This window comes from Falco cherrug, chromosome 1, assembly GCF_023634085.1.
Source record: "Falco cherrug isolate bFalChe1 chromosome 1, bFalChe1.pri, whole genome shotgun sequence".
Lineage (NCBI taxonomy): Eukaryota > Metazoa > Chordata > Aves > Falconiformes > Falconidae > Falco > Falco cherrug.
Window position 1 is genome coordinate 115379955 of NC_073697.1, and position 24620 is coordinate 115404574.

Below are 24620 nucleotides of genomic sequence, written 5' to 3' on the forward strand. Positions count from 1 at the left end.
CCATTTCTTTATCAATGCACTGACCCGCAAAATCCTTGCTTGTAATAAGCAAGCTAGGTAGCTGGCAAGATTACACATTTCTTTGCTGCTGTACCTGTACTGCAATGCAATCATCCCCTCTGGAGCCCTTGCCATTTATTATTCAAGGAACACCACAGACTAATGGCCCTAGCTAACAGAAAAAAGTCTTTGTACTAAACTGAAAAAAAAAAAAAAGTCCAAAAAGAGCCATTAAAAGACTTTCTGAAACACATAAAACATCGTTTGGGACAAGATAAAACACAGTATTTCATGAGATTTTAGTTGTGTCAACAATAACAAAAAAACTTCTACTTGGTCTTAAGATTACATTTAGGCCCAATAATCAGAGATTTTCAAAGTGTTTTACAATCAATTTCCAGCTTCAGACCATATCAATTTGAAGCGCAGGTGGACACGGATTTCCCCCAGACCTGACTGCCACAGCCCACCGCTCCGTGCGGTTTTGCCATCCCACCTCTGCAGCGGCGAGCTGGGGTTTGCAGGGCTGAGTCTAAGGAGGCCAGAACCGGCACATGGAAAACCATTTAAAAAATGGCTTTTTTTTTTTCTCAGCTGTGCCTCTCCCAAACCGCAATGCCCTACCTGGGAATTCGGCAACGAGGAATGCTGAGATGAATCCAGAGGACTGTCCGATTACCTCTGGTCAAGCCATCTGCATAGCGAGCTCTTCATAACCCTAACGCCAGGCTTCCAGCCAGGAGACTGATCACTTTTTGAGACCCAAAGAAAACAAGGTGACTGTCAATGCTGCATTCTGATCAGAGCGATCTAACGCAGTGATGTTCCTTAGCACAAAGCATTTGTCATCTAACCGCAGCAGGCTTTCTGGCCACCCACAGAACTGTGTTTCTGACTTTGTATTAACTAGTCCCTGTTTGTAGCATAAAATATCTGAAGTAATTAAGTTGAAAAAGTTCAAGTAAGTCCCAGCAGCCAAACCACAGGTGGTAACGCCCAGGCTAAGGAGAACACATCCCTCACAATGGAAGGTGAGAGTAACACTCGTCTTGTCCTATCAACTTAGGTCAAACTTTCTATGTTGCATTAGTAACTGAAGAGACTAAATAATTCAATAGGTAACAGCAGCACAGGATCCAAAAGACTGTTTGTATCTTTTAAACTGAAAAGCTTCCTAAATATTTAAAAAGAGAAATAAAGAGCCCACTCTGGAACTCATCTTTGTCGCCTACCCCTTTAGGAGACGAAGACAAACCATCTTCAGAATACACCAAATTTAAGGTGGTCTTTAAGGCACCATTTGCAACATTTATTGAGAAGGACATGTGAAACCCAAGTGCACTACAATGTATTAATACAACCGGGAAGTTCTAATTGAACGTGAGGTTACAAGAGATGTTATCTCCCCTTTTCCTCTCCTCTTGCAGGGCTTCTCTCATTCCATTTGACCTCATGTTCCATCCCCAGAGGAATTACATCAAGACTGGATCCCCAATGCCATGGTCTGGGTTGCAGGTGAAGGAGATGGTGATGGCATAGCGAGTGCCCCAGTGAACCTTTTCCACACGATGAAGGTTCTCCGATCCAGAGGTGAAAAAGGAAACTCTGCCTGTAAAGACAAAGTATTTAATCAGTGACATGGAGTTTGCCACTCGGCTCTCAGTTCTCTGCAGTTCTGCTGTTGTCTCAGTCCAGCTGCCCCCTGGCTACCTGAAAGCCCATACATCATCACCAAGACAAATTGTTATGAGCTTACGCTGCGCTCTGACAGCTTTATGTACTGTTTAAAACATATGTTAATCCTTTGTGCTACAAAGCTGAAGACGTCATTCCACCGTATCTCATAGTTTATAAAAGGCAGGAGGAAGCCAAGAACAGCTGAAGCCGGTTCTTAGTGGCCTCAGTTTTGGTTTTTTTTTAAAAAAAAGCAACTGTAGTGACTGTCAGCAAAGTGTATTGATCTCCTCGCTGCTCCCCTTCTAGCCTGGGCTCTAATTTTAGACCAAAGCAGGCGGAAGTACCACACAGGTGGCAAAAAGTCTTCAGTGCAAACATGCTCAGCAGGTTTACAAGTAGCTGTGGCAGCTTATCAGCATGGTACCAAGCATTTGCTATAGCTTTTTGTGCTCAGTCTGATCACTCCCTGTTCAGCCAGGTTAGAAAGTTATGTATCGGTCATATACGAGTTAGTTTTCCTTAGAAAGAGCCACTCCATCAATGCGTTGGCTTGGAAATTGTTTTCCAGATGCAAGTGCTTACTCCTGTGCTTCATTCTGTCCACGCTCTGACCACCACCCTGCCCTGGGGTTCCCCAGGCCTTAAGTGGCATCAAGGCGAAATGTTTTGATAGTGACAAGTGGAGGTATATTAGCATCCCACTTGATGAAACAGCAGAACGGAGCCCGCTGCACTTCCACATTATTAAACTGTTCTGAGAACTTAAACGTTTGATGCTTAGCAAGTAACTCGGAACTGACGCAACTCTGCAGGACTGCTCAAGTCCTCCTGAGGAAGCAGTAATACTCATATGCACAGCTGGTTTATCCCGATAGCATGTGGTTTTCCTTTTCCTACTCAGGCTTTCCCCCTGCCCCCCCCCCCCCCCGCAATGTTCGAATTAGATTAAAGTTTGTTAAAAATCTTATCATAGGGAACTCATTGCCAATTAACTCTGTCCAGGATTCATTCACAACCAGACAAAAAGAAACACTTCCTATAATATGCACAAGATCAACTATTCCAACCATCACCCCGTCTCCACTGCAGAAATGGGCACCAAACACATAGCCGATATTCTCTTCCAAAAGTGATCCAAAAGATCCAGGAGTTACTTTGCATACTCCTAAGCAGCACACACAGGAGATCTGAACAAAAAACGAGACTAGCCCTACAGCGCTCAGTTTACCCCCTAATCGCTGAAGTCTCGGTACCTTCTGTGTCCCTTGCACATTCAGTTGCAGTTCACATTTAATCACCATAGTTCACACAGCGTTTCGTAACTGCCAAGCAGAAGGCATATCATATTCTTCTCTGCCTGTGGCTGCACATCAGTAATCAGTAAAGCTATGCATATATGTATATATATATGAAAAATAGATTTGTTTGTATGCACAGCTCATTTACACCTTGGCATCCTGCTTGTCTGGATGAAAGATGAAATGAACGCTGCGTACTCCTGTCCTATGAGCGTTGCAATGAACAGTGCTACCCTCAAGGATTCCATACAAAGCCCGTGTCATGAAACTATTTTTTTTAATCTTATTTCAAGACCATTCAAGTACTTCACTATCAGTTCCTCCCCTATTCACCCAAAGCTTTGCCTTAAACTGATTTTCAAGCTTTTTTTTTCCTCTTTGATCTCTTATTCAAAGTAGTAGTAATTCAGAGTTAGACAAGTTTCAGTGTATTGTTTAAGCCAGTTAAACTGATTTTTTTGGCTATACAGAATGTCTTAATTTCTTTCTTTAATAAATATGTCTTCATATATATGGTATCTTACAGCTTCTTCTTGTACATCTGGTCCCATATCTGTCAACGGGGTCTGAGTCAGTGAACAAGCCTACAGTCAGTTTTCAAATATATTTTTCCTCACTTGGGAAAAGTGTCTTTTAAAATTACTTTGCAAAATTTTGAAGCAAAAGCACACTCTTGCCACAGTACACTATTTTTAATAGTATAGATGTTCACAAAGAGTAAAGAATATTCATCCCCATCCCATCTGACAAAACCTTCAAGGGATATATGGCAATATCATCATATTCAGAGACTCCTAGGGAAAGACAAGATAAAATAAAGCTGTACCATTACTGGAGAGGATGATTTCTAGGACTTTCAAGCACACCGAGACCAGACTCTTCATAATCTTGCTTTAATACACAGTATGTGGAAACTACTTCAAAAATGAAATCACTACAAGCAAGCACGCAGGTCAGGACTAAGCAAGTTCCTTAAGAAAGTGTGGACTAAGTTATAACCTGTCCTTGCTCTAGCTGGAACTTGATCAATTTTGAGTTAAGATTTTAAATGCCAAAGTTCCAATCCATGAACCACATGAGCAAGTTAGTAGGACCAAATGCAACAAGGGTCTGGTTTTAGCTGTGAGATTGCATTCAAAGTGTTTAAAGTGCACTTGAAGCGACACACGCTGCCACAACTAAAGTAGCTGTGACGGGATTTCTCTCATTGTGAATGGCGAGGAAAACATGCACAGGGCAGTTCCACTGAGCTCTCCAGGCTATGAAATATTGATAGAGTGAATGCTGAGCTTCCTGAGAGAGTACTGTTGCACTACAAATGCTAGAGAAAGACTATGCAACTATTCATTGCAGATAAAAGTACGTAAGTACCTACAATTTCCCGATGAAACATTTTTTGAGTGAGAAAAGCTCAGGAGAAAGAGTGTAAAATTCTAATCCATTTCCTTTGTCCCTTTCTCTCATTATTTAACAATAGCCTCAAATCAGTCTCTCCATTTTCTTCTCCCCTCCTCTGACCTGCCTGTGCAGATTTCTTTCCAACATGCTTTTCTGCTCCACTAAAGAAACCTTGACTGCTACCCTCCTGGCACATAATTTCAGTTTGATTTGTGAACACTGTTGAAAGTGTAAGCTTTTTAGAGATCACAAGCGAGCACTCAATACAATTTCATAGTGTATTATCTAACCAAAAAAGAGGAAGTGTTTAATCCCTGGTCCTTAAGGGACGAACTTGTGGAGTGGAAGAGCAATGGGATCATCTCCTGTTTTGAGGTCCATGATTCTAAGCTTTCAGAAAGAACCCAGTCTCTCAGCTACATTCTGAAGGATAAAGATTAGAAAGGAGGTGTCCTGGGCTTAGGAGTGATGCCAAGGTTAAAAAACAAAGGATTTAGTTTTTTCCACTGAGGTAAATCTATAGTCCGAGTAGTATTTCATCCCGATTGTGAACATTTGACTCATTTTCCCCAGTCACTGCAGGATGCCAAGAACTCCATCACTTCTTTAGTTTCATGATGCTTTGACTAGTACGTCAGCCTTGGGGAAGAGTTTCAGATCCATAAATCACAAGGAACCACGGGCTGCCCTCTCACATCTACCCTCTATCATCTCCTCCTCACCGCCACTTGCCATTCCACAAGAAGTCCATCAGGCACAGCAATTAGTGCAGCACACCAGAGCATTTAGTGCTTCCAACACTGGGCCATATAGCACCCACATTAGATAAAAATACTCAGATTTTGTAGACATTTCTAGCAATGATCCTTTCTCTTTTCTGCCCACAAACACTTGAAGCTTCTTTATAGCTGTTCCCAGCTGGCTTCAGGATTTCCATCAGGCTGTCCAGTAACGGGGGAGTGAGCGGTGCTCCAGCCTAGCTCCCATGGAATAGTGCAGCGATGGACTGGGGGAATTTCCTCCCACACAAATGTGCTTGTTCTTACCCTTCTTATTAGAAGAGAAAAAAAAACCCAAAGAATTGGAAAGTTTTGTAGTAACCTCAAGACCTGCAGGAGCCTGTTTCTAAATTATTAGCTTGCCTGCATATCTCTACAGGAGCAGAAGTAATCAGTCCTTGCCTTTGATATTTATTTGACAATACCTGAATCTACAGCTTGCTTTCTCTTCCTTCCCATGTTTTCTGTACTTTCCAGCATTAAGTGCTAGAAAGTGTGTTTCAAGATGGAGTTTGGTCCAGTAAAAGCTTAGCTGATGAGCTTCTGCTCCTTGCAGGCTGCAGAAAGTCTTGCTGTGACGCAGGTTGCTCCCCTTTCTGGTTCACAACTAACACCTCCAGCTCTGCTTCTGTGCTGAGATTAATCAGGAATTTCCTCCACAGGTGGAGCTGCTTCCCATTCCCTTCCTTCTGCCGCCTTTAAGCATCCACACAAGTTTAAATGTAAAGAGTAGGCAAAAGATAAATTGTGTTGGGGATGAAAGAGCTACTGCCATAGAAAACTAATGTGCCACCTTCTCACAGGGACCTAGGACAAGAAACTGCTAACAAGCTCAGTGCCGCAGCATCCATCCAAACCGAGCCTGGTCTCTGGTGTCAGTGACACCAGTCAAGCCCTTAAATGCTGCCAGGCTGAGAAAAGCTTACGTGGGGGGGGTGGGAAAGGAAAGCTCTTGCTCCTCTCACAGGAAGCAAGACATTAATCGTAGAGGTAACTGCTTATTCCCCCGATTTTTTGAAAACCAGCTTTTGCACTGATGCACAGGAATAATAATTTATGAAGGCAAGCAAGTGCCAGTCATAAGCCCCACTGCTATGAATTCTGTGTGATCCTAACGTAGATGAGGCAACACTTCATTTTCAGGAGTAATACTTAAGCAGCAAAAGCAACAGATATTTCACTGTGCAACAATAACATCCCATTTAATTACTCAAACAAAGCCACTACAGGAATATATGTGTTAACTATGAGCTTTTAGGTTTTAATCACATTCATAATTGCCCCCTAGCAATGAATTCTTTTTCGATGTACTCAGAAAATTTAACCACTGCAAGAAACAGCATACAGGCGAGGAAGCATTATGCATTCAGCTGTGTATCACAGTAAGAATGTCAGTATTCCCACGAGGCTTGCTCTCAGGAGATTTTATCTGTGTTGAATTTTAACATTTAGTTGCACTTCCATAGACAGGGCTGTGTACTATTTGCTACTTAAACTGAGGCAATATAGACTGAGGAATATACATATGAAACAATTTCCAATGACAACTGTGCCTTTAACACTTACTCTCTTCATCTGTCTCCTCGACTCTAAAATGAAGCTAGCACTGACCTATTCTAGCAAGGTTAATGTGAAAAATAATTAGTAAACACCGTTACAGTACTTCGCAGTTAACGCACATTCAGTTTTACAAGTATTATTAAAAAAAATCCTCTGGTCTTATTCTGGCAAGAGAAAAAGTGGTAAAGCCTGCCAGATTAAACTATAACAAGATGCAGGGAATATTTGAAAGGACTTTGAGAACCATACAAATATTAACATACCACAATGCTCATAAGAAAAAAAAATGTACATTATTATTAAGCCTCTAATATTATAAATTTATCGCATAATTTAGATTGGAAGAGACCTTGGGAGGCTATCTGGTCCAATTTCCTTTCCCAAATCAAGGCCAATTTCTAAATTTCATCCAACTTCTGAGTTCTATCAGGTTGTTCAGGGTCACATCATTAGCACATACAAGTGCAGCATTCAGATACTGGCATTTCCCAGCTACAGAATCACCGAGTGGTTTGGGTTGGAAGGGACCTTTAAGACCACCCAGTTCCACCTCCCTGCCCTGGGCACGGACACCCCCCACCAGCCCAGGGTGCTCCCAGCCCCATCCAGCCCGGCCTTGGGCACTGCCAGGGATGGGGCATCCACAGCTGCTCTGGGCAACCTGTTCCAGTGCCTCACCACCCTCACAGCAAAAAATTTCTTCCCAGTATCTAACCTAAAACTACCCTCTTTTAGTTAAACCATTACCCCTTGTATGGCTCAGGCACACATATTTTGCTACCCCCATGTCTCCTATGCTTGATTTTTGAGGAGGGGGCATGGAGTAATGACCTCCAGAGGTCCTTCCCAACCTTGCTTATTCCGATTACACATGGAACAGGCCATTCACATTAACACCAACTTCGGCAAGCAATTCACATTAACACCAAATTCAGCAATTTCTGTCTGCAGCACGCCCGTTTTGCCACCGATTCCAAGCCCCTTCACACTCCCATCCTTCACATGACACTACCCCTTCTGCTTTCTTGGCAGCACCCTTCTGGCTCTTCTAGTTTAATTCACTGCCAAATTTCCTTGCAAACTCCTCAAGTCATGAAAACATCACAGACAAACCATAAATTATATGTGTGAGATTGTCTTGACCGACACTCAGTCACGCAAGTAAGGGACTGATAACTGTCCCCTCGCTCTCCTTGTTCTGCTTAAACTGTGCCTGGGCACCAGGGAAGGGCAGGGACCACCTCTGCCTGGTGCCCGTGACAGGGAAGCCGTGCAAAGCCGGGCTGGGGGAATGTCAGGTCTCACCTCCATCCACCCTCTGTGGCAGCTGCTTGGGGGCACTGGAAAGCCTGAGCTGCTGCTCAGAAGGAAATGAAACAACTCATCTACCTGATTAAAGGGAAGCAGGAACAGTTTATTTGGCATTACAGATCTATTCGACACCTTTCATCTTATACACTGATAGCTTTGACTGTCTGCCTAACATTTATCAGCTCTAAATGTCACTTGGGAAAGCAGGAAAAACTGCATCTCATCTGCTGAATGACACCAAGACAGAAGCACTGCCCGGGAAGCTGCACAAACACAACTGTGTTCTCATCTTCGTCATCTGCTGAGGATTAATTGCCAATTCATTTGCATGTAAAGTGTCCACAGAAAACCACCACAGCATTAGGCACATAACCACACAGTATCTTCTGTAATCATACAATAAAACTTATTTGACAGATAAACTTACTCAGTTACTCATAAACAAATGTTGAACGGGGAGAGCTTTAAGCAAGTCCCTACCTAAACCCCACAGAAGTAACATGGAATGACAGCATCTGCAGATGCCCTGATCTGGGGTGAAGAAAGGGCACAAACCTCTCTAAATGATTTTGCTACATATATGCCAAGCACAGAAGCATACAGAAGCCTATGGCCTTAAAAAAGAAAAAAACAACCAAAAAAAAAAAAAAAAACAAAAAACAAAACCACCAAAAGAGCAACAGGCATCTAACGAAGCCTAGTTACAAAGTCATCCCAAATTTATTTACTAGACAGAGAAACTACTTGCCATTATAGATGAAATCACCAATTCGCACAGTGAACTCTCCCATAGCTGACTGTATTTTATAGAAGTATTATTACTACTTTTAAGAGTACTTGCTTGTATTTTAGATTCAGAAGCACCTGGACTGAAAACATACAAATTCAAGTTTTTAAAGAAAATAAGTGAACTTATTTCCTACTAGGAGTACATGACCATTTTAGACTTGAACAGAATCCCTGCCTGCTTCCCTCTTACCAGCACAGTTGGTTGCTCAGAGCAGCAGGAGTTCCTGCTCTGTAGGTGATGTCTGAAGGTGTGACAACCTAGTCAAGTATTTAGAAGTGAAACTGCGTAACTGTTCTCCCTAAATCACAGTTTCTGAGTCTCACCAAGGCCTTTTGGCTCCATTTCTTCTCCCTACAGCCAAGAGACGGACAGGGATATGTGTTCCACTTTCCAGTTCTCCCCTTCAGCGCTCAACCTCCCCAGCCAACACTGCCAAGTCTGCTCTGTTCTCCCACGCTGGAGCACCCTGGGCAGCTTAGAGCATTTCTAAGTTGGACTCCTACAAAAAGTTCTCACCAAGAGAAGCCTCTAAGAACAAAATGTTGCCATTTCAATCACATGAAACACCTACAGATCATCTGGTTTACTCTTCTTGACCTTGCTGAACGTAACATGTTCAGTAGAGCTGTGGTCAAATCACACGGATGCACGAGTTCCAAGTTTTGGACTGCTGACAGAGAAGGAATTCACCTTTGCATTTACTAAATCACTGAAGCATAAACACAAGGGTAACTTCTGCTGTTCATTTCTTATTCAAAAAACGTTTTTTCAACACAACTAATTCATGATGCCACCTATGGTGTGCAACATTAACACTCACCAAGCTTAGGAACCAAAAAATGAAACATCATTACTGATCTATACAGTGTAACACAGCTGAGCCTGCGGTGAATTTGATATTTTGTTTTACTTTATCTGTTACATTACCCAAGTTTCATCAAGTAACTGCCTGAAGCTCATTTTTCTGGGGTCCTCCTTTATGCCTTCAGCTTTGCTACATACTTGTCTAGCAGTACCTCATCAAATTAATGAAACACTGGCCTGTATATGCATTACATAAAGCAAAGTCCCGTGCAGCAAGCAATGAAAGGCACATTAAGGTGCACACTGCCTGTGTTCATTTAAAACTACGTATTTTATACCATGGAAAAAAGCCTTAGAGTCCAATTCTCAATACTGACAGTGCTTTGCAACGCTCTGTGGTAACACAAGGCATCTGTTTAGGTCCCCGTATCCCCCAGACACTCCTCAATCCTTTCAATGGCCCAGCTCGGGTAAAATTACCATTACTACCCTCAGCAACAGATGCCCTCAGCCAGACAGTGCAGTTTATATAAGCACTATGTTAAATGCAGGTCTGACCTGCACCCCCCAACTACCTATTGCTTTATGGGCCCAATTAAAGTATTATTTCATTTAATGCCACCGTAAACCTATCATCAGGCACCACTGGAATACAAAACCAGAGCCTGGAAGACAGCCTTCCATGGAAAACAAAACAGAAAGCAGAAGAAAAATATTCAGAGTTCTACAAAGAAATGAGGAGCTATTGAGCTGTTTTCTACGTATTTTTGTCACAATTGCAACACATCCTCCTCTTCCTACCATTTCTCTGCAATCATCTTCCCAGTCCCAGGTGCAATTTATCGTTAGTATTGCAAATCATTAAGAATTGCTGTCCTACAACCCGGGAACTTTGCATAGGTCCTTATTGCTGCAGCTGTTAACGCCAGCTCCATTTATTTTTCTGGGACTGCAGCTACTTCGCTGGATTTTTTAAATTAATTCTCAACTTCCAGTTGTTACTGATTTAACATCATGGTGTGCTCCAGTTTTACTGACTGGAGCAAAACTAAAGGTAGGAATGCCAGAAGATTATAGCAATCTAGACTGAATCGCATGATGTGGATTGAATGTAGAGAAAGATCCAGCTATGTGTGCTCAGTGGGAAGGGGGGGACGACAGCATCTGCTATTCTGTAGTAAAAGACAGATTACTAAATACCTGCTTTAAACCCAGTTTTCACAACTTGTGTTAATGTTGTTGTGGGGGTTCTGAATCTGGAAATCTTACTTTTTGTGTCATTGCACTTTCTGTCACCATGCTGCAACCCCTCAGCCTTTAATAGTGAACTCTATTATTTTTTAAAAATAACACAATAAAATAAATATGACAAATTCCCACCACTTAACAAAGTACTGTACTTAGTCTCATGATTACAGGATCTGAGAGTCATGTGACGTCTAACCACTGCAGTAAAGCTACACTTACCCCAGTAAATGTACACACAGACCCCTGAAGCCCATTTCTGCACTGAGAAAGCTACATATGCATTCTTAAATGTATGTTTTTCCTCACCTCAGCAGAAAAGCTAATGGCTCAGGCTTTTAAAGTGGAAAAAAAAAGTGTATGCTCAATGAAGAATAATCCAACTTCACAAGTTCCCAGATAGCTCATACCTTCATCTCAAATATTTTTTACACTTTCAGAAACACACGCTTCTGACAGCTATGAAAATATGCAAAGTTTGATATTCAAGGAGGAGTCACATTTCGCTCTCCAATGCACAGAATTCATTTCGCACCGTAGATTATTTTCTTCCACAAACACACAGAAATAGTGATTCTGACCTTTCCTCCTACCCTAATATAATAAACAACCTTACAAAGAACAAACTCTCTTATAAGCTGAAAGTAAGTGCTGCAAAGCTGACCTCGGAACCAAGATATGTACATGCAAATAAGGAACACACAACTCAAGCGGTACTAAGATTTCATTCCAACTGCAGGGTTTCAACTATACTTTATGATAAAGTGAAGTCTGATCTGTCTAATGTTGCCAGTCCCCAAATTCACACAAGACTCTCCAAAATTATAAAATTTTAAATACAGTATACACTGACAAATTCAGTAGCAGCAGAAAGTATACCAGTTTTATCACTGAAAAAGGAATGCCTTGATGTCTGCCATTTATTCTTAATTCTTCTGTACCTAATGAAGATTACTAAAACAGGCCTCAGGCCAGGGAAGGAAAGTTAATGTTGAAAGGGCCACGGGTTTTGTTCTGCAGGACCTCATTCTAAACACTGCACAGAGCCACCCCTGGTGCAAAGGATGGAAAAAAATGCCAATATATCAATTCTGGAAATAGAATTTGCACAGGCATTTAAAAGCAACAGATACTACTTTAGAACTGTTTCTTTGTCCAAAAAAATGTTTTCTTTTCAAAGTAGTATTTCACTTGGCACTAAGAATTTTCTTACTCTTGGTACAGCGAGTTTCTTGCAGCAGACAGAGGTCCTGAGGTAAGTCAAAAGACACATAGATACTTCTGAAGCCCATCAGGGCACAAGAAAGGTGTGTTCCTTAATGCCACACATTTGGTTATGAATTAGCCAGAGGTCTGTACACATGAATAGGCATCACTGTGGTGACTGTTCACATCTGTTACAAAGAAAAAATCTGAAGAGCCTCTAGGTTAATAAATTATAACTCCTTCTTAAAGCTAGAGGTGTTTGTTAATAATTGAACTAGGCAGTGTTATAGACCATGCTACAAGTTATATTGAAAGCCTTTCTCTCAAATATGCAAGGCTACTTTTTACACAACCCACAAGTGATACATACTTAGAGAAGTGGTAAGCATATTAAATTAGGTTCCACTTCAAAACAGTTCCTGCTGTCCCTAACTATCCAGCTGAGACCGATCTATAAACAGTAATTGCTGCAAAAACATTTGAAACAGCAGTGGGACTTGCCCAGACAGCATCCCCAAACACAGGAAATCCCACAATGTTTTATTTTTCATTGTCTTTTTTTGTATTTCAAATTATTGTTTTTCTCCTCTGCTGCATCAGCAACAATGCCTTTCTGTTCCCTACTGTAAAGCCTGACACTTTAACAAATTACTGCTCACAGAAAAAGGGATGTGTTCATTTTGGCACACAGCACCAGGCTCCCAAAATGCAGACTAACTTGGAGATGACAAGAAGTGCCAGTTTTTAGAACCGATACGGCATTAGCAGTACGGAGAAGGTAAGGCAGCTGTCAAGCACTAAAACAGAACCCACGATTACCACAGTCATCTCTAACAAAGCCCGAATCTCCTAAATAAGAAAGAAATAAAAGCTGATCAACATGGAGTTTTGAAAGTTGGGTTCGAGTGACAAGAGAAGCACAAAGGATCAAAAGAATCATAAAACAAGAAACCACAAAGAGGGAAGGAGAGAAAAAAACCCACCGCAAAGGAACATTCTGAACATGAAAAATACATCAATTTGTACCAGCAACAGAAAACACCCTGGGGTCATTCCCTCATTCCATCCTCTCACAAGCCACATTCTATCAGCAAGAGGAAAAGCTAAGTGTATCGCCTTCACATCGCGCTTCACCGCTCCAGCTCTTTTCCTTCGCTCACAGGTGCTGGTCGCTATCGGGATTGCGCCACAGGCAGCGACGCAACCACGGGGCCCTGCCAACTGCGTTTAGACAGAGAAATATCAGAAAAAAGTGTAACCAGCATTAAACTTAATTCTCTGTGGTGTACGTGCAGCACATTTGATCTTTCAGAAAAGGCCACTCCCTAACAAGTTTTGCGTTGTTTTAAAAAGGTGGGTTTAACCAGTTCTGGGGCATGCACACCGTCAATACAACCACCTGTGGAAAGGGAATGGCCAAAACCAGGTGCTGTTAAAAATCTTTCTGTATTTTATGTGCCCCCACTTCCTCCCCCAAGACAACACAAAAGCAAACACCTTGCAGCAGCAGAGCCTGAAAATGAGCCAGCTAGAGCTGAATGGAAGCAATTTCACAGTGGCAGACTTTCTGAAATTAAGTCAGAGGCACACTGCATACAGCAACTGGACTGAGTGCCCCTGTACCGTGCAAGGAGATAGCTGTCCTCCCAGCTCCCCAGAATTCAGCTATGATTTCTACAACTATAAAAACACATTACACTTAGAATTGCATCTGGAAATGAAATAGTTTAACGTGTTCCCTTTCAAAATACTGGTGGCAGCATTTTGCAAAGGATACTTCCAGTTTAGGGTTTATTTCCAACCACAAAAGCCAAAATAATCAAACATACAATTCTTGATACCAAACCCAGAATACAGATATCTCAGAGTTTATCTAAGCCAGCATTACCGCTGGCGAGTAGATTGCTATGATCCATAATTCAAAAAACCCCACACCCATCCGCATTTGCAGGCAACAATCGTCAGAAGTCAGTCCTGCTTGGGGTAATGCCTGTCAGCAGACAATTACTGAGGCTGTGTTTAAATGAGTAAGTTTGTCTTTTCTCGCTTGAAGAAAAAAAATACAAAAGATAGAACATGGTAGGAATATAAAGTTGTCCTTGATTTTTTATCTCTGCAAAAGTGTGCCTAGTCTTGCACTACAAAAGCCTAGGCTGCTGTAAGCTCAGCACTCACCTGCCAGACAGATGAGATGACAGTAAGCTCTACGCGTACTGTCCCAAAGGAATTCCAGCCTCAAAGGATCCACTTACTAGAAAAATCTTAAACCAGCCTTAGGGGAAAAGCTTTTTTTTTTTTTTTTTTTTTTTTAAACGATATAACTGACAGCCATCAGAATGCTCATCCCCGTCAGATCTACTGAAAGCAGGTATGGATGTATAAGCAAGTTACTGTGGTCCATCACGTTACTGGAGGTTAGCAGGGCTGTGATAATCAATCATCTTCACACTCAGCCCACAGCAGTCACAAAGTATTAAGCCCCACCTTGAACAGCAAAGGAACTTCAGGCCAGACAGTCTGAAATAAATTATTTCGGATATGCTGTAGTCACACAGCTGTCTTTGCTCTGGACACATAGTGGCCTGCTAAGCTATTGAAACTGGACTGAGGTTCTAAGCTTCAAAATGAAGTGACTTTGTGTGGCTTAACTCCAGATATTTCAAACTGTAGCCACATTTTAAACTTTTTTAATCTTTACTTTCTATGTCATCAATCTGAAGACAAAATGGTCCATTTTTCCACAGTTATTGCTGACACAAAACAAAGTCCCACTACATCCACCAGCCCACCCAGTTAATAAATGCCATAATCTGGCGTGCCCCAGTGCAAGCAAACCGAGACCTACCTGCTCGAGGCTCTACTGTCTTGTTGGAGCTGGCATCCATAAAGACAAACCGTCCACCACCAAAGTCTTCAGTGTAGTCCGAAAGATACAGCAGTGAAGTATAGTCAAAAGAGCCGTAAGTTACCTAGGAGTAAGACAACATTATCAAAAATTACCAAATTCTACTCTCATCTCTGCAGAGCAGAAATAATTAAGCAGATGGATCTGATGGGGTTTTCCCATTTTCCTGTTTTCATGTATTTAATAAAGGGGTCTCTGAAAGCCGAGATCATTCTTTTCCAGAAGTGATACATGTTTATTAGCCTATTACGTTTACACACAAGACTAGCATGTTATGTTTACTATTAGTTACAGTTTCCATAATTAAAGAAGTGCGCCTATTGATTTCTATCATCCTAAGTCTACTAAACAGCTAGCAAAACCCCAATATATTACACCTCTGTATTAAAATACAGAAGGGCTCAGATCTATTTATACTATTTCAAGATAAAATTTCACCATAAGGTTAATGAGACCCAAGAACAGCCTTTGACTAATTAATTCCACCCATCATCTAACCACAGGTACAGGCTTCTGGAAACATCATCTTTACTCTTTCACCAGCTACCATGCTGGAGCTTCATTGTAACAGTGAATCAGACCTTCCAAGTAAGCACACATTTGCTGGAGGACCTTCCTACTCTTTTCCTTTCGGGTTTTGTTTAAAAACCTTCAAACATGACTTTCAAAGTCCCTGCTGCTTCTCATTCTACAGACCAAACACCCCATTTTTAAGTATAACAAGGTGATTTCCCTTCCTTTTAAAGTATTCTTTTTGCTTGATATGTATGTTGAGGATGGAGAAAAATACTATATATTAATGCTTGGAGGATGCTATCTAAATATTTAACACCAAGTTTAGCCAATGCTGAAAATATTTCCTTTTTATACCTACACGTCACCAACAATTAAAAATATACTTCAAATCAGTGGCTGTATTCTCCAGTTTCTTTATAGTACACAACTACTCAATCTCTGCATTACACTGACAGTGAAATGTGCAGCACAGTAGTATTATTTCAACATACAACATTTGCAGAGTGTTTTGACTGACCTGGTGACTGTTATGAGGCAGGTGCTACTTCCAAACTTAGAAGTTCTCTAAATATTTTCAATTTTGTTTTAAGTTACATTCATTAGAGCCAGTTAAATTTTGGCTCCACAGCAGTACACGTTATTCTGTAAGGGCAATGACTAAAGAGAACATAACAGCAGATGGCATAGGAAGATATTTTCTTTCTTACTCATTCTATTATTTTGACCATCAGGGCTTAAAGGAAAAAAGCCAAGTCCAGTGATATGCTGCACTACACAGTCCAAATCACAAGAATGCTAGAAATGTTTTGGTGATCCCCTTTTCCCTATATTTACCCAAACCTTAGAAGCAATAGGAGACAATGAATGGGAATGAGCACATGCTACTGCAGCACCTCAAAACAGCTATTTTACAGCCTTCCTCATGCAATTAGCTTTGCAAAGCTACTTTCACCTCCATTGATTTGCTGATAAAACTTCCAGTCAGCTTAAGGAAGCCCTCCAGCCAGTGAAGACATCAGCATAGTGAAGAAGTTTATTGAACTCCTGCATGCAAGTCTAATGCAATTAAAACTGTTTTTTATGAACTCTTCAGTGGTGCACCAATCTTTGCTCTATCACTGCACTCTCCATCCTCTCCAAGGCGGCTTTACCAATTCTGAACTTTCAAGAGCTCATTACAAACCTTTTTAGCCTAAGCAAACATCTGATTTCTACAGATGACTAATCTGGGGAACCAAGTGTGCAATGGAAAATGGCTTTTCTACTCCTGTTCATTACTAACTCTCAGAAAGCAGCCAGGCCTGGAAAGAAGGCACTAAATTACACTCAGTTATTTCAAATGCTAGAAGTCTCCCATGTATATCAAATACATTTATCACCCTGGTAAAGATTTCCAATACCAGAAAGGTTAAAAAACAAAAGCAGGCATTTCCATTCAGTCTGATACTTCATACAGTTGGTGTGCTCTTTTTGAGCACCCCTTCCCCAAATATGTCAAACATAGCTAATATTTAGTGGTAGATGCTCATAATGCTATGATACAGTACTTTAAAAAGGCTATTATTATAACTGTCAAAATTAGCCAGCCACGTTTTGCAGTGTGGCATCCTTGGGTTTTTGAGTGACACATGTTTATATGCAACTAAACAGTTGTAGGAATATTCAATAGGCCTGTAGTCACTAAGATATGTAGGACAGCATCCCCTGCTTTCCATTGCAGAATAAAATACACACACTTTCCAATCAGCACAAGTCCACATGGTACCCTGCAGAAATAAGGGTCAAAACTGCTCTTTTCCTGTAAGACTCTACCTATCCCTTTGTGCAGATAATCACAAAAATAGCCTTGATAGCTAATTCAAATGTTCTGTATATTGGTAGTATCGATTTAGTAGACAGTGTAAGGCACCAAATAGCATGTCTCTGAATTACAAGGGGCTGTAGGTAAGCCGAGGCAACAGGTTTGAGTAGACACAAGAACAAACTTCCTCAGATTTCAAAGACGACGCTGCCCTAAGGCAAAAGGAAGATCTTTTGCTGTATTTCATTAGATGCCTAACAACATGAGGGAAAGGAAGAGAAGAGTGAGGAGTCTGCTACAACAGAGAGCAGCTGCTATCAGTGATGTCTCAACAGCCTGAGGCAAGAGGCTGCTAGAAGGGTTAGGGAGATGGAGAGCATATCACAGGTAAGGAGACTTGAAGGTTTGGCTTGGTCAGCTTGGAGAAAGGCAGGCTGAAAAGGGATACGATTGCTACATATAAATATATGGGAGCAGGAGGAGGTAGAACTGGGAGAAGGGTGGGAAAAATAGCTATAAACTGATCATGAACAAGTTTAGGCTAAAAAAAAAGAAAAGCTGTACTTAAGTCTCAGAATAGTTCCAATAGAAGAAATTCCAGGAAAACAAACCAAAACTGATCTTACGGCAGAGCTTGACAATTCTGTGAAGGATGACAGGATCCCTGCAGAAATCTTCAAGTCCCATATCGCTTCTATTAGACAACGTTATAGACTATACTGTCAGGAATTGAGTGTGCAACAGCAATTCCATTATAAATCAAGACATTTGACATTTGAAAGGCTGAGTTCCAAATAAATTCCATCCAAGATGAAACTCCGTATCTTAAGCCAACACTTTTTGATTGTAGATGCTTATAAACTTGACAAGATTAAATGAGTCATTTAAGCAATTTCAGGGTTTCCATTCCTATGCAACTAAAACCCAAATAAATTTTAGGGAAAAAAAACAAAGCCTCATACAGACACAGTAGATCTATGCTGCTCCATTATGCAGTTAAAATCTTCCAAACCAAGAATATTCAGACTGAAATAACATCACAACACTCAGTAATATAGGGGAAAAAGGCAAGACAGGTATTTGTGTGCTCCAAGAAGCCTGTATCTTTGAACCAACAGTGTCAAACAAACAAAAAATGCATCAGATTAATTTTTCAAAGGCTTAGTTTTACCTTTCTTTTGGAAGGGGACAGTGACAAAAATATCCTTAAGTCTTCTAGGAGCAACCTTCACTGTTTAATTATTATGCAAAATTACATACAAAGGGGAAAGTGTAAATAATGATACAACAAAAAAGCATCCAACAAACTGGCAAAATATTTAATAGGCTGAGTTTTATTGATCTTTCCTCAACTCCCTAGCATTCACACTTGTTCTGGACACCACATAAGCATACTTCTGCTCTTATCTTGGAAGTATTTCCTACCTCAGATCAACAGCAATGCATTTTTTTTTCCCTTGCTTTCAACTGCAGTCTGGAAGTCGTAAGCGAAACTTGGTTTGTCGAAGGAATTAAAATACAAGACAGGCTGACTGCACTGAAGACAACCTGTAAAGCTAGACAACTTGTCTATCCTATTTAGCCACCTCTGAAATATGTTCTGACCTACTGATCGTCCCTTTGAATTCAGTCTCCTGCTCAGCCTGATCAACTGCAAGTACTTATTTTTTACCTCCTTCTAAACACATAACCAATATACAGATATACATAATATATACCTATAGTAGGCTAAAATTACATGCAGGCATGTATTCTACACATACTGTAACATTTTCTATAAGCCATGATCTGGCAAAACACGTACATGAATGCTACATCCACAAATAGTTCTGTTCCAATTGCACTTAAGGGGAAAATAATACCAGACCTTTTGACAAACAAACAGAAGTCAGAGGCTTGTTTATGCAGCAAGGGAAGGATTCAAATTAAGCCTTTCACGCTAATTCCCGTGAATGGAGTACCAGAAGAGAAGGCAGCCAGTGTCTAGTAGCAATGATACATGGTGACGTCATTTGGACTTCCATGAGGGACACGAAGTGAACAGGATCAGGGATGTATCTCTATCGGACCCTATTTAAGGCATCATTAGCCTGGTTCAAACTCTGAATTTTCAAGCAGGCAATGCAAACATTTAAACTGTAGAACTAACTGTATTATCTGGCAATAGCTGAAGTCCTTTATCCTAGAGAAGGGATGAACCACTACGCTGGGACAGTTTCCACAAGAATGATCTGTGCCCGTAGTGGCTTTTCCATCCCTCTTCAACACCCTCTGCACTGGCAAACACATTTGCTCCATGTGAACAGCGAGTGAGACATGGACCCCCAAGCCATGAGCTCCAGAAGCACTGAGAAGTTTGCTCTAAGGTTTCCATTCCACAGCACTGGCAAGTGCCTGGCTGGGGGCCAGGGAGATTCTGTTCCCTTGTGCTCTCCCAAAAAAAGAAACAGAACTGATCCACGCCAGGCTGGCTACTGGGGCAGGGGAGGCAAATTCTAAGTGATGACGAACAAGGTGTTTGCCAACTACCCCAGCTGGGATTATTCTCTCCTCTGCTGTAAATCAGACTACCCAGTTAATTATTCATTATAGGAACCATTAAGATTTAGGTTATGCATAGCAAGTTTAAGCAGCCACATTTTATGTTTGTTTTGTTTTTTGAAGCTGGGGATGGATGGGTTAGAAAAAGCCAAGGCCAATCAGTTGATGTATCTGCTCTCTGAACAGGCAGCCTGTGAGATAAACAAGATTTGGACAAAACAGATGGATAAAAACAGCAAAATGTCTAGCCTGCTGTCCGTCATGTACAGGCATTGTCAAGATGCCACAGAAGAGAAGCAGCTTCCACAAAGGAAACAAATGCTCTTCATGGAAACAGATTTAATTCTAAATTACAAAATAATTTGTGTAGTATAGGAGAGATTTAGGTAGCAACACTTAATTGTGAGGTTATCCAACGACCTTATTCGTTTACTAATGCAAAACACATGCAGAAAAGAATAAAGAGAATATTGGCTATCCTAATGCTTGTGCAGACACAAATCTCATTATAGAAATAAATCAGTCTGAAATTCTAATACGCCTTTTAGGCCTGAAAGGAAAAAAAAAAGAGTGGAGAAAACAGCCATCAGTTATTGAAATTCACTGCTTTCTTTTCCCTTGTGGCAATTCTCTGAAAGCGTGGAAAAACTATGAAGAACCTATGAATTTACTGCACTTCACACAACCAGAATCACTAGTTTATTCGGTGGCTCTTGGAAATGAGTGCAATGTGATAGAATTCCTGTGAATGCTGTCAGCACAATTTGTTCCCTACGATCAGTTCCCATCAATGACAGCCAAAATCTGGCACCTCAAGATCATCCCTTACCACCTGTGGCCCTAGGTCTACTCCTATTCAATGATTACATTACAGCTTCTTAAACAAGAGGCATCCAAAAGGTGGTCTCAGTTGTATCAGTGATTGCAGATTCCACCACCCCACATTGCCTTCTTTCGAACAGCAGCTGTATCAGGTATCACCACTGTCACCATGTTTTCTAGATATAAGCTGCTTCTGCCTACACAACAAGAAAGGGCACACGAGCTTGCACTGACATTGTGAGCAACAGACGTTATACCTCCCTCAGACTGACTTTTTCCAGGAAAATTTTTCAAGGCAAGGAGCATTTCTCTGTTTTGTTTTTCATCTTCCATGTTTCAGGTCATAGACTTCAAGGTACACGGCCAACATGCAGCCTCTAGCACTGAGGCGTAACTTAGCTTTGATGGGATAAGTTTGATGCGGTTCCATCTTAGGTGATCCCCGACTCCAGAGCAGCAGTCCTTACGACATGACATTTGGGTACCCTGGTGTGGGATTGGTTTTGGTTTTTTGGTGTGGCTTTTTTCTATTTTATTCTTCCATTGTTATTTGGCATTCTGCTATGCTGCACACATGCTGCCTTTGAAGTCAGCTAAATTCAGAAATAAACTCAATCTCAAGCCCAGATCATTTCATGCCATTGAGATATGCAGAGTATTAAGCTAGGAGCCTACAGGTAGAAGGCTGCAGTTAAAAGAAAGTCACAAAAACATTCCATTCCAAAACCAACAAAACTTCAAATTATTGAAAGAGGGTACCATATCCCCACTGAAGAGCACGCAGTAAAACGCCTCAATCCACAAACAGATGCTATGCATTTATCAAAAGGCTCAGCTCAACTACAAACAGTGACCGATTGATCACTTTGACATAGCTCCTGCTAGAGCTGGCTGAAAGAGTGATACCCTAACTAGAAACACAGGCTTGATCGAACTGAAGCACTTCATAGGTGCAGGTCAATTTAATCAATGTTTCTCACAAAAGAGATTCCTGAGTAGACATTCACACAATTTATTAATCCTAGCAGAACCGAAGTAGAGAAAATAAAATAAAAAGGAATGTAATGGCCTTCTGTTTCTAAAACTCACTTATTCTTCCATTAGGTTCATCCCCGGGAGGATTTTTACAAGCACCAGTTTTCAAACGTTTGACTGATTGTTTAATGCAAAATGACTTCAAAGTGATCTAATAATAACAGGAAACATTTGCATCCTATCTCAGCCTCCTACTTGCCTTGTCAACGTGTGGGTGCCAGTATTCATCGTGTGTTGTTTTGGCTTCTGTGTTGTTTATTCTCGAGAAGAACGTTGGCTTAGTCAGGTACATAGAAGAAGAGCTGATACCAAAATCCTGAGCAATCCTCTGTTGAATTCTCCGCCTCACATCACTGCAAAGAACACAATACAACACGGCATGTTAAGTGACATACTTCTGCTTCTTCAGGACTCTCCTTCATTCACTGTTATTTCTTCTTTAGAGTTAAGCTGCTTCCTCAGCAAATAAACCATGAGGAACATATACCACACTTTCTTATTTTGCCTTAAAAGTGAGATCTACTATATCAAAAGAGACACACCCTCAATGTTTTGCATCAGGGTTGGTTGTTTGGTTGTGGGTTTTTTTTTTAATTCTCAGAATATCAAAAAACCCCAACCTGTTTGTCTCCTGTGGCCCAGGTTTCAAAGTTTCTTTGTGTAAGCTGTCTGTTTCCTAAAAAAACTCCCAGGCACATCTCACTGTCTATTAACTACTGAAAAGACTAAAGTCTTTCACATACATACTTTTAATCCAAAGCACATAACTAGAAAACTTTATCTTCATAAACAGTTGTCTCTGAAGAACCTCCAACTATTTTCACACTGATTTTTAAATGAAGCGATGAAGTCCCTGGCACCATGAAACTTGGGGTTCTCTGTCAACATATGTATTGGTATCACAACCGGATTTTCCTTAAACATGAATACAAGATGTCTTTCCCAGCTATTTTCAAAGATTCAACCAAACTGTTTCTACCTTGGCTCTTCCTGTATTTCTTGGGAGACAGGAAGAAAATAATAGGATTTTCATTTTTGTTTTTAAGATTATGACAACAGAAGACTAATAATCACACGTGTTCGGATACAGAACTACTTATACAGCAGCATCCACCTTTCAGGCCAGGTATCGCTGCGCACAGGGCCAGCTCAAACTGCCAGCCTGAGGTCAGGCAACAGCACTTCTGAAGAGAAGAGACTGGTAATTAATGAGGAATACCACTGGCAAACCCCGCCAGTAAACACATACAGCTAGTATTTAACTCTGACGAAATTTACAAACCATCAAAGAATGCAATAACACAATGAGATTAAACGAAAACACTGTTGGTTGTTGGGGTTTTTTACAGTTCATCTATGCTTAAAAACTTTATATTGTTTTCTCCTAATTTTAACAAATTCTTACCTATTATAATTAGTCTTTTCTTCCTAAGTGCTTCAAAAGTAGCACAGAAAGAAGATACTCTTGAGTAAACACACTTCTGAAAATTGCATTAGTGGTTTTGCATCTTTTCTGCGTCAGACATCTCTCCAGTAGTACTGAACTTCAGCGTCATTTTCAAAAAAGTTTCCAGGTATTTCTCTAGGGAACTGAAACAGTGACTAAGAAGTGACAGAACTAAAAGCAGACCTACAGCGTTAGGCTGTGAAAGGGACCTCTTAAAAACTATTTCCACAAGTACTAAAAAAACTCCAAACAACTATTCATTCTGTTCACATCTTGTCCCTCACCAAAAATAAACACACACAGAGTAATTTAATTTTTAACTTGTCTCACTTTACATTTTTAGGGCTCTAAGGTTTAGGAGTCAATTCAAGCCGTTTTACGTGTGGAATATCAAAACCATTACACGAAGTTAGAGCTCAAATTTTCAGGTATTTACATATCTGCACAAACTAAGATTTCAAGTTGAGAGCTACACAACGGCACAGTTTGTAAAACTGACATCAGGAATGGATCTGCAGGTCCTTCCCTTCATGCCTGTGGGAGCCCGATCTTTCTGTTTGTTTTCTTTCCAAGAAGCAGGACTTCAGCAGAGGCTGCCTTCTGTTTCCCAAAAAGCATTAAATGTAATTACTCATTTTACTTCACGAATTGAGGGCAGCTGGCACTCTGAACAACCCAACCCAAGAATTAACAGCCTAACCCCCAAGTACTAAACGAGCACGCTCCCTTGCATCAGCCAGCTGGAACAGATCTACTCTCAAGTAGTCAGGCCACAGTCTTGACATAACTTTAAATCTCCAGCAGCTGTCTCGCACTCTGAGCAGTACTGCTTCCTCTTCCAGGCTGATTCTTTTCCACTTTTAAAAGCTTTCTATTAAGATTTGCTGTCTACTGTTTATAAGGCCCCATTAAAGCTTCACTCCTATTCGAGACTTATGCGCAATACTGCGTGTTTTGCAAACCAAGCAGGAAACAAAGCTCTACTCAACTCTTCCCGACAGACAATACCAGCAACCAAAAGTCTACCTGCTTTGGACTGGCCAACAGGTTATCAAGAGAAAAGAAAACCAGACTTGACAGTTTAAGTATGTGGCAAAGACAAGCATCTTTTTCAGAAGATAAGGTTGTTTTCCTCTTTATAAATTAAGCAGGCAGGGGAGGCAGTGAATAGGAAGACAGCTGAAGTGACAGGAATAGAAGTGTGACATTTAGGTGCTTCCTGGCCTCATGGAAGCAGCCACCTCCAGCTGACCCGCGTAGCTGGTTTCTGGGTGGGTAAGGACACCGCCGGCCTCTGATTTCTCCTGCGTGCTCTTGGCTTTCGGCATTACTTTCAATCACAGTGCCTTCACCTGCACGAGGCAGCAAGAGGTGCCAGCCCGTGCATTCCTGCCTTTTGCCTCCCTGCGAGCTGTCATCCTACAGATCCCAGTATCCCTCCAAACTCAATCAATCAAGGCAATCTTCGCATATGTAGCGGACTAA

At 41.1% G+C, this 24620-nt stretch overlaps 1 protein-coding gene across 3 annotated transcripts in view; it reads right to left on the bottom strand.

Annotated features, from left to right (window-relative positions):
• Positions 1-1275: 1275 nt before the first annotated feature.
• OGFOD3 (2-oxoglutarate and iron dependent oxygenase domain containing 3) overlaps positions 1276-24620 on the bottom strand; it is a 44719-nt gene continuing 21374 nt past the window's right edge. For all 3 annotated transcript variants that reach the window (XM_055722511.1, XM_055722523.1, XM_055722520.1), the window contains 3 exons: positions 21888-22041; positions 14914-15037; positions 1276-1609 (listed from right to left, as the gene is read on the bottom strand). In XM_055722511.1, coding sequence (XP_055578486.1) covers positions 1473-1609; positions 14914-15037; positions 21888-22041 — 415 coding nt within the window. In that variant the 3' untranslated portion in view covers positions 1276-1472. The remainder of the gene's footprint in view (positions 1610-14913; positions 15038-21887; positions 22042-24620) is intronic.